This window comes from Vanrija pseudolonga, chromosome 3 (genome assembly GCF_020906515.1).
Source record: "Vanrija pseudolonga chromosome 3, complete sequence".
Lineage (NCBI taxonomy): Eukaryota > Fungi > Basidiomycota > Tremellomycetes > Trichosporonales > Trichosporonaceae > Vanrija > Vanrija pseudolonga.
The window spans coordinates 3,544,830-3,558,742 of record NC_085851.1 but is presented as its reverse complement, the minus strand read 5'-3'; the positions used below and the strand labels follow the sequence as shown (position 1 = coordinate 3,558,742).

Here is a 13,913-nt window from a genome sequence, read left to right as displayed (position 1 = left end):
GATCCACTACACAATTCATGGTCGTGGCGGGGTCATGAATTCACAGCGTTTGACTTGTACTACCATCGCTTCTCGATTCTGTGTCTAGAACGGGAGAGATGGCTAGAGGCTCACCCTACGCTGATGGGGCGAGCTGGAGCCCTCTTCCCTCGACGACTGGAGATTGGCGAACACACCACCGCGCGGTTCCCTTACAGTTCACAAGACAGCGCGTTAAGCCCAACACTGCCCTCGATAATATTCTCTAGACAGTACCCTCGTATATGGTCACCTCCAAATTCCGTGGTTAAAATGAGAGCAGCGGTGGGAAGCTCGCCCAGTAAGACAGGGGGAGTTTCGAGCCATCTGGTCTCGACGACGGCACTCTGCCAACGCACCTCCCCCCGGTTCACAACACATGGCAATGCCATACACTGCCCTCAGGAATCAATCTTTACAGCAACCTCGTGTCCGCTCACCTCTTAATTCCGTGGTGAAAATGAGGAGGTTAAAGTGAGAGCAGTGGTGGGAAGCTCGCCCGGCGAGCCATCTTGCCTCGACGACGGCACTCCGCGAACACACCTCTCCCCGGTTCGCAATACCATTCATCATGACCTGCACTGCCCTCGATTATATCGACAGTAGCCTCGTATACACTAAAGTGAAAGCGATGGCGGGAAGCTTACCGCACTGATGGGGCGAGCTGGAGCCGTCTTCCCTCAAAGCGACGGCGGCACTCACCGAACCCACCTCTTCCCGGTTTGTAACACAGTGTATCATGTCCTGCACTGCCTTCAACAATATTCTCTTGACATTAGCCTCGTGTACGCTGACCTCTTAATCCCATGTAAAATGGCAGCGACGGTGGGAAGCTAATTCCCTTGACTGGGCGGGGCTGGAGACTTCCTCCCTCCTAAGACGACCGCAGCCAGCGAGCACACTTCTTGCTGGTCTGCGCGACAGTACATGTTTCAAGCAAACTAATGAACTCTAGCAGATGGCCGAACTCCGCTCTGAACCTCGTAGCCGCGTACGCTGGTTACTCTCCTTTTGAACGGGCGACAGGCCGCAGGGAGACACACACGCAAGCAGCAGCCCGCCAAGCCGTGCACGTCCGCTGCCCCACCTGACGACAAACCGCAACACTTAGGCATGAATCAATGCCCAGTGCATCTGCTGGCATTTTGGGCGCACCAGATACGACCAGTGTTGGCGTCGGCGGCCAACTGACAGCCGACACCTGGAGCCAATTCCAGTGCGGCGCAGAGCACATCGGCATCGCCCACCTCCTGGTCATGCAAACCCGCACTTTGGATGATTATTGGCCCTCATTCATGTCCTACAGGTGCAAGGTGAGCGCACAGAGGTCACGGTGCAAGGCTGACGGCTAGTGATGAGGCTCCTTCTGGCACGACCGTCATCCTCGCCGCCTCGCCTACCCTGTGCCGACGAACCCCGAGTTCCTCATGTCCGTCGGGCCGCTCACCTTCGTGCTCTGCGTTCCCCTCGACATCATCAATCGTCTCTGCCTCGGCTTGGATGTTGTCTTCAACGCGATTACAGGGCCGGGGCCCGCGGTCGCCCGACTGAGCGACTTCATCCCCTCCCCAGACCAGGGTCCCGGCTTCAAGCCCCGCGCTGGATCCACCGTCGCCCCGCACACACCCATGCACCAATATCCCGTATACACCATGGGAAGCGGTACCCATCGACAATTTCTCGCGTGCATCGTACTCGCTGCACGATGGAACGGCGGCGTGCGGCAACCCGGGGCCACTGTAGGCCGCTCGCTGGCTGGAGCCACGTCCCCCGTCGCGCAAGCCCCGTGTACATACGAACCAGCACCAATCGGGCACCTTCTGCGCCTCGCACGGGCACACTCGTGCTTCCAACTTGGGCCCAGCTCGCCGCCGTTCCCCCAACAGCTCGCCGCGCCTACGTATTGGCCGTCGACGCTTGGCCTTGACCGCGGGAACGACCCACTGGTGGTCCCAGTTTATCGCAGCCACGCACACGCCAGCCGGCCAGCCACACGCACCCCATCGCTCCCACACGTACCCCGCCTCACCCACTCCCCCTGCCTATTTTCATCGCGCACAGGTCAGACTGACGCGGGCTCGTCGTCGGTGGCCTCGTCGAGCCGCCGATGCCCAACACCGGCGTTTCGGCCCCGCAACCGACACCGCCGGCGGCGTCGCTCAAAAAGCCCCGCACCAGCGGTGGGAGCGTCGGAGCTCCCGACCATCGCGTGTATGTATCGTCGCGACCCCCGACCACCCACTGCTCCGACGCGTGCGGGCTGCGGGCAGGGAGGGAGGTAGCGTGACCTCATCCCTTGCCGGGCATGACGTCACGTCCGTGCTGATATCGCAATGGACTGGGGCCAGTTGCTCGCTCGCGCCCGTCGGTCGGGCCCTCGACCCCCGGTGGGGGGGTGCCCGAAATGCGTGCCAAGATTAGCAAGCGCAAACGAACGAGGCCAGACGAGGCCTGCTAGGCCCGAGGGCGCAAGCGCACAAGCGCACAAGCGAGCTAGCGCCAGTGAGGTCGGTCGCATTCCCCACTGTCGATCCCACGTCGATCCACGACGATCTATCTCTGGAAGTAGGTCTTTGCATTCCTGTCTGATGATCGCGGATCGGAATGTCAGCCACGCCCCAACGGGGAGTGGGGCTTGCGTGGACGCGTAGGTCGTCTTATCGCGGGCGCGGCGGCGGGTTGGATTACTCACCCTGCTCACTCGCTCACTCGCTCACTCGCTCGCTTGGGCGGAACATGCTACAGGGTGGCAACGGGCTGTGCTCGATCCGCAGCTGGTCACCACGTCATCTCAGCCTCCCCCTCCCTCACAGTCACGCCTCCCCCGGAGCTCAGCTCAGTCTCGTTCACCCGTCGCCATGACGCCACTGCCGCCCCATTAATTGCCGAGGTTGTCCCGGTGCCCGTGGTGCTGACGCCAAACGGATAGTGTCCGACCCAACAGTCACGCGCCATCGTTGCCGTGTCGATGACGTCGAGTCTGCCGTCGCGAAGAGATGGGGACCTTCCGGCTGGCTGGTCGGGGGGCGGTCGGGGGTCAGTCGTCGGGAGACAGCCCCAACCAGGCACGCGGCGCATGTCGTCGACCCACACATATCTATAATAGTCACTATGCAGTTTCGATCCATCAATCACGCAGCACAGAAAGAAATAGCCGAGACGTCGTGGAGCCCGTGATGTGACACGGTGCTGACACGGGTCTAGATATTTTCAGCCATGCGGCATCGCAATAGACTGGCATTGTGCATGTACGAGCATTTGTGAAATGCACTGCTTGTGGTCGATCGAGGCAGGTAGGAGCCAGGCAGACCATGCAGAGCGGGAATAGGGGGACGCGGGGCAGAGCGCAGCACCTGACTCCCTGCCTCGCCTCGCTCGGAGCGGCATCGCGGGTGGCTCGCACGCCGTGCCCACCTGCTGCGCTGGCCCACTCGCCCACCCCGAGTGTGCCGCCAACAATGCACCCGGCAGGGCTAGATTGCGGTTGTTTCTGCTCGCGCGTCGCTCTTTGTTCGCGCATGCGAGTACTGCTCCTCTTGCGTGCGTGCATGCGTAGGTAGGTGCCAAGAGACAGCTGAGAGAGCGTGGGAGCACCCAAGCATGCGGGGATGTTGCCAAGGTGGTGGCGCGCAACTCTAGGCACTCTGCACAAGAGTAGTTAGTTGGAGCCGCCTGCCTTGCGGCCGTCGGGCCTTCTTTTGTTTTATGAATGCCCCCAGCCTGCTAGCACCCTATCCCGCATGTTCTGGCAGGGTGCCCGTTTCGCTCTCTCCGATAGCGTAGTCTTTTGTCGAACGAGTTGCTGCAAGGCTTGTTTGCAGGGCGCGCCATTTCAGCAGCTCTCACCATCACCATGCTCGAGCCTTCACCGATCTACTGTCGTGCCTACCTGCATCCAAGTCATGGCCGAAACGGCCGAGACCCGACACATATGCAGTCGAGAGCTGCACCGAACCCGCCGGTACAAGTGTCAGATCTCTCCGCCAGACATTAGCTGGCGTGGTCATTCCGCCGTGGTACACATCACATCACATTCACCGCAGCCTCGTCCAAAGGCCGTCTCCATTCCTCAGGCATCTCTGCCGTCGCAAACAATGTCAAGGTTTACGCATTCCCACAATATCCAAGAAGTACAATGCAACAATGTGTCCTCACAGCCAGTGATACCAAATGATTCCCTTCGGCCTATTGTACACCCCTCGTCCTACTCGTGTCACCGTGGTAGTGCCGGCTCGGGCCAGAATGCCGCTGTGAACCTGTACAGCGTCAGCCACCTCTTGACCTGCGCCCCCAGAAAACTTGACCCCTCTGGCACTCACACTTTGCGAAAGCTTTTCCGTTGAATCCAATGCTGCCAGAATGCCACCAGCTTGGCTCCAATCCTGTGACCTCCCAGATTCGGCTCCAGCGCATGAATCCCACCGGGTCCTGGATTGCCGTGGCTCAGAGATACCAGTCTTGTCAACCACGCAATGATGTAGCAATCTGCAATCGACTGGTGCACCCGTGTCAGATCCACCACCTCAAGTTGCCGATCATGGGCATGGGACTCACCAGGTGGTCACCCAGAGCAAACGGCCCCACCATCGACGCCTCGAGCTTGGATAATGTGCCCGAGACGTGAACTGTCCACGCCGCTCGGCTGGCTTCAAAAAACTCGGGCTGTCGATCTAAACCCAAGTCACTGCTGTAAATATCGAACAGTGCCTGGTTCGCAGCCGCCTTGTCCTCGAGGAGATTTACAACCTGCTGCTCCCAAGACTTGAGTGCCGAGACGGGCGTGAGGAGCGAGAGCTCGTCATGTGCCATGTGAACGTAACGCTTGAGAGCCAGCCGTCTTGTTGCCAGCATCGTTCCTTGCGATGCGCCTAGCTTCACCCCCAGCTCCCCGGCGTCTCTTGCAGCCAAATCGAGAAAGTTTGGGTCCACATAGGGATCACGGACAAGTGCCACCAAGAGGTCCGTCAACTCTTTCTCTGCGACTGTGTCAGCCCTCCCGACCGAGCGAGCACAATGTACCTCTTGCAATCGTCGGGAACAGAACTGGGACGACTTTTGAGGTGCTCCCAGGCGTCCATGACGGAGGTTTGCACTCGTCAACGAAAGCGCAGATGCTCTGGGGTTGACCAGTGTGTTAGATTCTGAATGACATTGTACGAGTCGTGGCACCAGTGCTCACCGCCGTATCACAGAGATATCTGTACCTCGGCTCGTCGTCGCTTGACGGCGGATTCGAAGGCGTATTTGGAGGTGGGCTGTCTGCTACGGGCACCGCAAGTGTTGGGACAGTAGCTAAAGGTTAGGTCAGCCGCCATGTCAGAAGCTGCCGTGTAGACATGCCATTGGGGTTGATTCTGCCTCGTGTCAGCGACCCATGCAAGCCAAGAGTAGGTTTGTTGCATGTCTGCTCACCTCAGGTATGGAAGGGAGAAGTTCTCGCCTTTGGCTGTAGCAAGGAAGAAAGGTCAGGATCCGGCGGGTGGGTGATTTGCTAGAGTTTAACAAGAGCGTGTGTGCTCACTGATATCGACGTGGTGGAGAACATATTCGTCGTCACCATAGTTCTTCTCATGAAGACACAACCGAGGGACGGTGGACAGCACTGATGTCGGCCAGCTGTTGATAGCGGGGTGCATGCACGACAAGCATCATGTAAGTGGGAGTGGACGCGAGGTGGAGGCCGAGAAAGGTAAGGGAATGGTTAGTCTATCTGTACTGCGGAACTCTGGCGGGGCGCGGTGGTGGTGGTGTTGCGTGGGACTCACCAGTACAGGATGGCTTTTGGTGTGCTGTCCACCTGCATGATGGTGGAGGAAGCACACACGGCCGTTCAAATACTCGGCCTGTTTATGGATGTGGTGAAGGGGGATTGCTGGTGGTGGTCGTGGTGGTGGTAGTGACGATGATGATGATGATGATGATGATGATGATGATGATGATGATGATGATGATGATGATGATGATGATGATGATGATGATGATGATGATGATGACGACGACGACCGAGGTGGAATGGATTGAGGTTTGTTACAAACTAGGTAGGTGGTGGGAAGGGTAAACACAATCTACAATGACACGGGAGCGTCGTGTGGAAGCGTGCTCAAAACGAACAACCCGCAGGTCGCAGGTTGGCAGGGTGGCAGGGAGAGGGGAGGCGAGTGGAGGGAGGGGAAGGCAAACGAAAGGCAAGCAGCGGCACCAGCAACAGTAGAAGCAGACTTGACTGCGACCCCCACTGACTGCAGGGTAAGATATTCCAAAGGAACGGCGCGGCGCGGCGCCTCGACGAGTGACGTGTTGGTTTAGGCGGTGATGGTGTATCTTACACCCCTGCCCAGTCGGGTGGGCGCAGGGTTGAATGCGGGGGAAGGGGGGGGGGGGGCAAGATTGTGACCAGACGGCGTGGACCAGACGACGCTGAGGGCAATCGAGGTTAAAAGCAACCAAGGGCCCAGCGAGGGGTGCCAGGACAGAGGGGGTTATGGAGACTTGGGGGAAAGGAAAGGGAGTATGAGGAGACCAGAATGACCACGCGCCCAGGCTCAATCTCTAGTTCGCCAGGCGCCTGACCCGTCTACTTTGCTTGGGTGTCGGGGGCCTGCGCGGGTGGCTGCAGCTGCCGTTGTGACTGGGTAGTCGAGGGCCGGGGGTGCGGCGTGTGGCTCGGCGTTGGGCCAACCAACCGACCGATGCACCCAAGCGAGCGAGCCAACAAGGATGAAGTGTATACAGGCTGACTGGCTCGCTCGCTCGCTTGTTGCCAGTGATGCGGATGGTCCGGGCTGGAGCTCTGGAGGGCGGTGGTACTGGGCTCAGTCTTACGCCACCTTCAGGGGCAAGTATGCAGTGGTGCCCTTCCGGAACATTAGGGTTGGGCCCCCTCCCCTACAAGTACAGCACTTTAGCCTGGGTGGGGTGGGGGTTGGGTTGGTGTGCAGGTCGTGGTGGTCGAGTGGTCGGAATTGGGGTGTGTGTAGGGTTGTGTGTATGTGTGTGCCTTTACGTTGGTTAGGCAGGTGGGCTAATACAAGTTTGGTAGTCGGAGGCGCGGGCGGGGTCGGAGGTCGGCAGTCGGAGAGGCAAGGCGAGTGAGTGGTGGGGTGGACACGCAGCCGCCAGCTCACTCACCCCTCGGCGCTCGCAGTCTGTCGGTCTGCTCGTTGTTTGCGCCCATTAAGCGGCAAGCAGCTGTCAAATGTCATGTACTGATGTACTACACGTTTCTTGAGGCACGCCGCCCCGTTTCATGGCAAAGCAGAGGGGAGCAAATAACACTACAAGGATTTAAATTTGATTCCGAGAGACCAACACTGCCCACTCTGGCTGATCAGGTAGGGGATGGATTTGAATCAGTCAGGGTCATCAATACTGGTAGTAGCACGAAGCTGATTTCAAAGTGGGGCGGCCCGGTCTCGGTCATTAGAAAATACTCTACATCCCTTATCTTTCAATTACAATCCCATTTACAAAGGGCTTGGGCAAATCGTCCGTCATTGTGTCCTGGGTGCATGGCCACTCGACGACTGCGCAACTGCCACCCCACACACCATTCCTTCATACACCACCCACAACGACCTCGCCACCCCCTCAAGATTCCGCACTTGCAAAACAATGCAAGAACAGGCGACTCCCGAGTCGCTTTCAAGCAAGACGGCAGTCCAACTGCGCTCACTCTGTAAAGAAGTATGTAGGTGGCAACACGCACCACCTCGCTCCCGTCTTCCCCCGTTCCTCTTTAGGACCCCCACCAGTGTGTGCTGAACGACCCAACCTTCGCTTAGTTGGCCTTGACCGGCTTCTCAAAACTCAACAAAGCTCAACTCATTCAGCGCATACTCGACTCGGTGGCCAATTCGCAGCCCAGCCCTCAGCATGCGAGCAAGAGTGCGACAGGCGCTGGGGATGGCGCTTCCCTTGCTCCAGTAGCAGGAAACACCTCGACTGCCGCGAAGACTACCAATTCCGCCAAAACAAAATCTCCATCAGTTCTGGCGAGCAGCACCAAGAAGCGTCGATCGTCAACTGCGTCGACAAAGCAGCCAAGTCGGAAGAAGTCCAAGACAGCAGCTGCAAAGGAAGATGAGGAAGACGGCATTGCCGCGGCGACACCGGCCAAGCCCCCGGCTGATCTACACCCCACTCCGTCTTCATCCACAGCAGCGAAACGAGGTAGGCTAAACGATTCCACTCGTCCTCAGCCATCTTCAAATGACCGGATCGCCGCCACCAGCCGCCCTTCCAGTTCGGCCATTCTGTCGAGAGATGCCCCAATGACAAAGGCGGCAACAGCCGCTGGTGCCTCGACCCCTGCCCAGGCCTCCCCTTCAACAGTCCTATCTCCGCCACCACCGCCACCTGCAGTGCCGAGAACTCGGAAGCATCAGACACAGGTCCCACCGGGGCGCCTCGCGGCGAAACAGAGGTTCGTTCCACCCAAAGCGATCGGCAAGGTCGATTCACGGAACCCCACTCGTCAGGAGGCCGTGCCCACCCTGCGTCATCCCCTGGTCCCCCTTGCTCTCGAAGCGACTTCCACTGCGGGCATGACAGCCAACAGGATCTCTCACGTCGGCAGCCATTTTGTCAACCGCTTGTTTGCAAACCTCAACGCTGCTCGCACATGCCCCGACTCAGGTCCGGCGACGTCAAATACCGTTCGTGGCATTCCGTCCCTCGCCTTCACTGGCTTCCATGAGGATATCTATTCAACATCCAACGAGGACCTTCAAGTGGCTCTCCGGTGGTGGATTTGGCGCATGCACACGGCCTTGCAGCTGGGCTCGGGGGAAGCCTGGTCTGCTCAGGGTGGCGGTCTCGGCCTCCTCGGCCCGGACATGACCACCTGGCCGCCGGTGGTCGCCTGCAAGCAGGTGGCCACTGGTATATTCTGTATCACAACCTTGGAGCCTCCACGGCTGACAATTTTGCCTGCTGATGAGCAGACTGATTCCAAGGCTGCCGCGAAGAAGGCCCCAAAGGCCGCTCGGCGGGCGAAATCTAACCGCAAGTCATCGGCGCCCACTGAACCCGTCAAGCCACTCACTGAGCTCATCGCCGTCAAGTACTTGACTATCGGTATAACCGGAGAGGTCATTGCCTGCTCACGTACACACACCGTTCCCGAGGCTGGCCAGGAATACGCCGATCAGCTAATCGAGGATTGTCCTGTCCGCCCCGACTGGCATGCATTTATTTCGGCGAGGAAGCTTCCGGCGCCTTCCGAGTCGCCAACTCCTCAGCCGCTCATCACGCTGGTCAAGACAAAGGACGCAAACGACGCTCCGCATGGAATCAGCAAGGCCTGGAGGACGCGGATGGAGACGGCAAACCAAGCAAACGGAGCTTCCGATCCAGAGGCGTTGGATGTGGCGGCACGTGTTGTCTTGGCCAGCTGTGTGCTCAACAGGTGGGCCGAAGGCCACGTGTACGCATGCTAATGAGGAACAGCTTTTCTGGTGAGAAGCTGAGTACGATGCAAATGGACGCGGAATGGCTCGGAAACGCCGTGGTGCTCGACCACAGTGCTCGCAAACGGGTGGACCTCTACCTTCCAGAGTCAGTGCTTGCTGGCTGTAATCCGCGTTCCTGACGTTTCTAGGCCGCTGCAAATCCTTAGCGTCCACCTCCCCCCTCCACCTTGCCACCCTGCCATCGCCATTGCTCATCGGAGCTCGGGTCGGTCCGATTACGTCCTGCGCGAGACTGGCCAAGTGATCGGCGACGAGGACTGTGGTGTCGCCGAACTCTGGCAGGGAATTCTCGGCTGCGACTACAAGGGCGCGGAGAAGGACGTGGGCGACTTTTGGGAGAACTGGCAAGACCGCATAATCGACAATGAGGAGGAGTAGGGGGTGCCGCCAGTTGCCGCGTGGTGGAAGATGATCAAGGGGGAGGTCCGCGGGACGGACAGGAGAAAGACGGCGCGAGGATAGGCAGGAAGATACGTTGCTGGCGCAAGAGCGACGCGAGAGGCGACGGTCGAGGGAAATACGACTGTGAATACGAAATTAGAGTGAGTGAACTCGCCGAGAGCTGCGGCTGAGGAAGGTAGACTAACATGTCCAGCAGCCAAGACGATGAACACCCGGCCTGTCCGACCCAAGAAAAAGCACCTGGACCATAGTGTACAGAAAAAGCAATATGGCGCATGAGAATGGGGTGAGGTATACATGCAGTGATACGATGCAATGGGCGTGGGCGTGGATGAGAGGACCCGATCTCTACTTCTTCTTAATCTCCTTCAGCTTGATCGTCTCGTCGCCGACGAAGATGCCCTGGGCGCGGCGTCAGCACGACTGAAACCACAAACAAACAACGCGCTGTCTACAGCACAACAACCACCGACTCACCTTTCCACGGTAGGGCTCGGGCTTGCGCCAGCGCCGGATCTTGGCGGCGAAGAGACCGAGCTTCTGCTTGTCGGTGCCGGAGAGAACAATCTTGGTGGGGGCAGGCACGTCGACCTTGATCGACTGGGGGATGTCGATGAGGACGGGGTGCGCGTATCCGAGCTTGAGGTTGAGGCGGTCCTTGGGGAGCGGGGGAAGGACGTAAGGGGGCGCTCCGGGCTTTGAGGCGCGGACGGAGCGGGGGATGGAAGCCTGGATGTCGCGGAAGACCTTGGGGATGGGCTCGACGGCGGCACGGTAACCGACGCCGACCAGGCGCAGCTCGACCTTGTAGCCGGTGGACACGCCGGTGATGGCGTTGTTGAGGAGCGAGCGCGTGAGGCCCCACAGGCTCTTGTGCGACTTTTGTGTCGGGTCGTGCACGGCGATGGTGACGGGTCCGCCCTTCTCGGCGGCGGGCTGGATGATCACCTGCGGCTCGACGGGGAGGACCTGCTCGCCGAGCGGGCCCTTGATGGTGATGAGCCGCCGGGCGGCGTCGACACCGCGCGGCGTCTCGGGGTCGATGGACAGCGCCGGAAAGGTGAGCTGCACATTTGGCGGGACGGGAACGGGCGCCGAGCCGATGTGTGACCGCGCGACTGGGGACGAGTGGAATGCTCTCCTGAGAGGGAGGAGGGCCGCGCGCGACGAGCTCATTGTGATGTGGGTGTGTGTTGTCGAGCAAGCAAGCAAGCTTCAAAGCAAAGTGGTCGAGGTTGTCTGCTGCCGACATTTCAATCGCTCTACCGTGTCGATCCGGTGATTGGGATAAATGACGAAAAAAATACTCGGTGGATATTCGGCAATGGCTGCTTCGAGATCGATCAGATGCGTCGAGAGGACATTATCAGCCGCGACCATGAATCCAACTCCATCTTGGTCATAAACAACAACCATCCGGCATCATGGGAAAGAAGAAGAGGACTCAGGCCTTTGTAAGTGGCCAGAATCGAGCCCATGAGCCCCGCTGACACACCCCAGGTGCTCAAGCCGTGGTGCTGGTACTGCGAGCGCGAGTTTGAGGATGAGAAGGGTACGTGTGGTCGCGTGTGGCAACAATGCTGACCGCAGTCCTGCTGCAACACCAGAAGTCGAAGCACTTCAAGTGCCAGCTGTGTCCTCGAAAGCTCAACGTGGGTGTCGCTGTCGGCATTCCGTTGTTCCCTAGCTGACCCTCCCAGACGGCAGGCGGTCTCATGGTCCACAGCCAGCAGGTGCACAAGTGCGAGCCCGAGCCGTTAACCAACACGCTACCCGGGCGCGACGGCTACGACATTGAGATCTTCGGCATGGAGGGTGTGCCGACCAATGCGCTCGCCGAGTGGAAGGCGCGCAAGGAGCAGGAGGCGGGCGCGGCCGCGCTCGCGGCGGCCAGCTTGGCAAAGCGCCCACGCCACGCCTACACCGTCATCCCCGAGGCCGACCTCATGTTCGCGCTCGAGCAGCACAAGGCCCTCATGGCCGCACGGAGGAATCGCGAGAACGCAGGCGCGGCCCTCCCTCCTTTCCCTCCTGGTGTGGCGCCTCCCTTCCCTCCTGGGTGAGTTGGCAGAGTCCTGTTGGACAGGACAAGCAACTGACATCGCAGCGCAATCCGCCCACCACTCCCCGGCATGCCCCCGCCCACGCTCGGCGCACCGCCGTACGGCGTGCCACCGTTCCAGCCGCCCTACCCGCCACCGGGCGGCGCGTACCCCCCAGCCAATGGCTTCCCCCCAGCACCACCGCCGGTCGCGCGCCCGCCGCCAGCGTTCGTCCCTCAGGCCGCGGCGGCGCCAGCACCATTGCCGCCAGCGCCATCAGCGCCCGTCAGCGCCGAGGTGTTGCCGCCCGCTGGCGGCGTCTTCTGGCCCGACAACGACGCGACGCCAGCAGAAAAGCGCGCACTCCAGCCCAAGTACAGGTACACACCATCAGAACCCGAGGCTGCGGGGACCGAGGCAGCTGCCGGCCAGAAACGCAAGGCGGCAGCCGACTTTCTCTAGCGCACAGTGTCAGTCAGTAGTAGGTATGTCGCATGTAGCAGTGTCTAGATATCTAGTAGCCCTTCATGCTGGGCGTGGTCCACTCTTCAACCGCCTCATACAGCTCGGTCGCGAGCCGCCGCTGGATCTGCTCCGACGTCTCGGTGTCGGTGGGCGGGAGCGCACGCACAGCGACGTATCGCCGCGACATGAGGATCTCGCCGATTGGCGCGTCGCGCGCGTACAGCTCCTTTCCGCCGTGGAAGAAGGCGCCGGTTTCTTTCAGGATGACGGCGGCGGCCTGTGGGGTTGTGTCAGTTTGTGTGCGGAGATCTGGGTCTGTGGTCGGGTACTCACCGCCACGTCCCATGCCCAGCAGCCGGCATCCCTGAGGGTTGTCAGTTGGGCCAAGTCCATACACGAGGCAACTGACCATGAAATGTCGAGCTCGCCAGCTGCAACACACACAAGATTGCACGTCGTCGCGCCAGTCGCTTCCGTCAGCCTGGTGTTCCCAATACTCAACCCACTCCTCAGCGCATGCACAAACTTGCCGCCGTCGATGCCCTTGTCCGGGTCGCCGTTGAGTTTGCGGAAGCTGTTGATCTTCTTATCCATCGTGTCGGCCGAGCGCTCGGAGCCCCCTTCGGCGTCAGCGGCGCCCAGAATGGTCGCACTCACACTCGGCGGCAATGAGGCACTGGTTGAGCTGGGTGAGCGGCTGCGGGATGCCGCCGGTGAGCGGGAGCGGCGTGGTGCGGTTCATGAAGGCGCCGCGTCCCTCTGCTGCGGAGAACTGTTGTTGTTGTCAGCGGTGCCTAAGCGCGCACACATACAATACGGTTGAGGAACGGCTGGTTGATGACCCCCACGACGGGGCGCGAGCGATGTACCACGCCGATACTGCACCCGACCATCGGGCTAGGGTAAGTGGTGCCTCTGGGCGCGTCTTACTTTGCGTGGATGAAGCTGGCGTCAGTGGTGGCCGAGGGCATCGCTTCGCTCACTTCATCGTGCCCTGAAGGTCAGCGGTGTCCACGCCCGCGCCCTCACATCAATCGGGTCGACGATCCAAGTGTATTCGTCTGTGAGCACGGGCTTGGCCTTGCCCTCGGAGCTCTCCTCGCCGATGCTGGCGTGAGCGGGCAACAACGTGGGCGCGCACGCACAACTTGTGGCTGGGGTACTTGGCGACAATGGCCGCCTTGATGAAGTCCTCGACGGCCTGGTCCGTCTCTGTCACAAGCTGGCATCAATCAGCCTTTGTTGCCTGGGCCAGTGATGTACATCAACGGGGTTCTTCTTGACCTCGTACTCCTGGTGCGCGCGCCATCGCTTCGCCGAGCCCTCGAGGATGAGCTTGCCGGCCTGGAGAGTTAGATGAGACGCATAATGCCAACTCACGTCCTCGGCAAGGGCGTACGCAAACTCGAGGATCTCGTCGTACGTGTCCTCTGGCATTGTTCTGCTTGTTCTGCGTATTATGGACACAATGAGCGGAAGAACAAGGGGAAGCAACAACCCGGATCGTAGTCAATTG

General features: G+C 59.9%; 5 protein-coding genes across 10 annotated transcripts; 2 read left to right on the top strand and 3 right to left on the bottom strand.

The window, feature by feature from the left end:
* Positions 1–4,120: 4,120 nt before the first annotated feature.
* Positions 4,121–5,938, bottom strand: LOC62_03G004941 (uncharacterized protein). Of its 2 annotated transcripts, XM_062771465.1 has the most exons (9): positions 5,784–5,938; positions 5,540–5,634; positions 5,431–5,464; positions 5,355–5,372; positions 5,223–5,310; positions 5,038–5,134; positions 4,573–4,994; positions 4,338–4,513; positions 4,121–4,274 (listed from the first exon to the last, which is right to left on the bottom strand). In XM_062771465.1, exons 1-9 carry the CDS (start codon positions 5,819–5,821, stop codon positions 4,232–4,234), a joined length of 1,011 nt encoding a protein of 336 aa, XP_062627449.1. In that variant the 5' UTR covers positions 5,822–5,938; the 3' UTR covers positions 4,121–4,231. The 2 variants fall into 2 exon arrangements, with proteins under 2 accessions (XP_062627449.1, XP_062627450.1); XM_062771466.1 differs by lacking the exon at positions 5,431–5,464 and having other exon boundaries at positions 5,198–5,310.
* Positions 5,939–7,883: 1,945 nt separating this feature from the next.
* On the top strand, positions 7,884–10,194 carry LOC62_03G004940 (uncharacterized protein; the record flags this gene model as incomplete). The annotated part of the gene is given in 5 exon segments (XM_062771464.1): positions 8,289–9,424; positions 9,466–9,573; positions 9,617–9,862; positions 9,880–10,030; positions 10,084–10,194. The coding sequence occupies 5 exon segments, from the start codon at positions 8,289–8,291 to the stop codon at positions 10,096–10,098; spliced, it is 1,656 nt and encodes a 551-aa protein (XP_062627448.1). The 3' UTR covers positions 10,099–10,194.
* Positions 10,171–11,089, bottom strand: MRPL6 (54S ribosomal protein L6, mitochondrial). The gene is made up of 2 exons (XM_062771463.1): positions 10,368–11,089; positions 10,171–10,292 (listed from the first exon to the last, which is right to left on the bottom strand). Exons 1-2 carry the CDS (start codon positions 11,064–11,066, stop codon positions 10,239–10,241), a joined length of 753 nt encoding a protein of 250 aa, XP_062627447.1. The 5' UTR covers positions 11,067–11,089; the 3' UTR covers positions 10,171–10,238.
* Positions 11,090–11,284: 195 nt separating this feature from the next.
* znf207 (BUB3-interacting and GLEBS motif-containing protein) lies at positions 11,285–12,446 on the top strand. Its single transcript, XM_062771462.1, has 5 exons — positions 11,285–11,344; positions 11,391–11,442; positions 11,481–11,542; positions 11,591–11,949; positions 11,998–12,446. The coding sequence occupies exons 1-5, from the start codon at positions 11,315–11,317 to the stop codon at positions 12,392–12,394; spliced, it is 900 nt and encodes a 299-aa protein (XP_062627446.1). The 5' UTR covers positions 11,285–11,314; the 3' UTR covers positions 12,395–12,446.
* qutG_4 (Protein qutG) lies at positions 12,431–13,860 on the bottom strand (the record flags this gene model as incomplete). 5 transcript variants are annotated; one of them, XM_062771457.1, is made up of 11 exons in its annotated part: positions 13,778–13,860; positions 13,661–13,741; positions 13,543–13,619; positions 13,427–13,505; positions 13,381–13,391; positions 13,210–13,294; positions 13,055–13,169; positions 12,904–13,017; positions 12,807–12,867; positions 12,731–12,761; positions 12,431–12,674 (listed from the first exon to the last, which is right to left on the bottom strand). In XM_062771457.1, exons 1-11 carry the CDS (start codon positions 13,832–13,834, stop codon positions 12,447–12,449), a joined length of 939 nt encoding a protein of 312 aa, XP_062627441.1. In that variant the 5' UTR covers positions 13,835–13,860. The 5 variants fall into 5 exon arrangements, with proteins under 5 accessions (XP_062627441.1, XP_062627444.1, XP_062627442.1 ...); XM_062771458.1 differs by lacking the exon at positions 13,381–13,391 and having other exon boundaries at positions 13,210–13,351; XM_062771459.1 differs by lacking the exon at positions 13,381–13,391 and having other exon boundaries at positions 13,210–13,227.
* Positions 13,861–13,913: the final 53 nt, after the last annotated feature.

Coding starts and splice junctions, on each gene's coding strand:
- znf207 (XM_062771462.1), top strand. CDS start 11,315: ATGGGAAAGAAGAAGAGGACTCAGGCCTTT. Junction 11,443..11,480: donor CGAGTTTGAGGATGAGAAGG/GTACGTGTGGTC, acceptor TGCTGACCGCAG/TCCTGCTGCAACACCAGAAG. Junction 11,543..11,590: donor TGTGTCCTCGAAAGCTCAAC/GTGGGTGTCGCT, acceptor TGACCCTCCCAG/ACGGCAGGCGGTCTCATGGT.
- LOC62_03G004941 (XM_062771465.1), bottom strand. CDS start 5,821: ATGCAGGTGGACAGCACACCAAAAGCCATCCTGTACTG. Junction 4,995..5,037: donor GTTCCCGACGATTGCAAGAG/GTACATTGTGCT, acceptor ACACAGTCGCAG/AGAAAGAGTTGACGGACCTC. Junction 4,514..4,572: donor TTGCTCTGGGTGACCACCTG/GTGAGTCCCATG, acceptor CGGGTGCACCAG/TCGATTGCAGATTGCTACAT.
- MRPL6 (XM_062771463.1), bottom strand. CDS start 11,066: ATGAGCTCGTCGCGCGCGGCCCTCCTCCCTCTCAGGAGAGCATTCCAC. Junction 10,293..10,367: donor CCGAGCCCTACCGTGGAAAG/GTGAGTCGGTGG, acceptor CGCCGCGCCCAG/GGCATCTTCGTCGGCGACGA.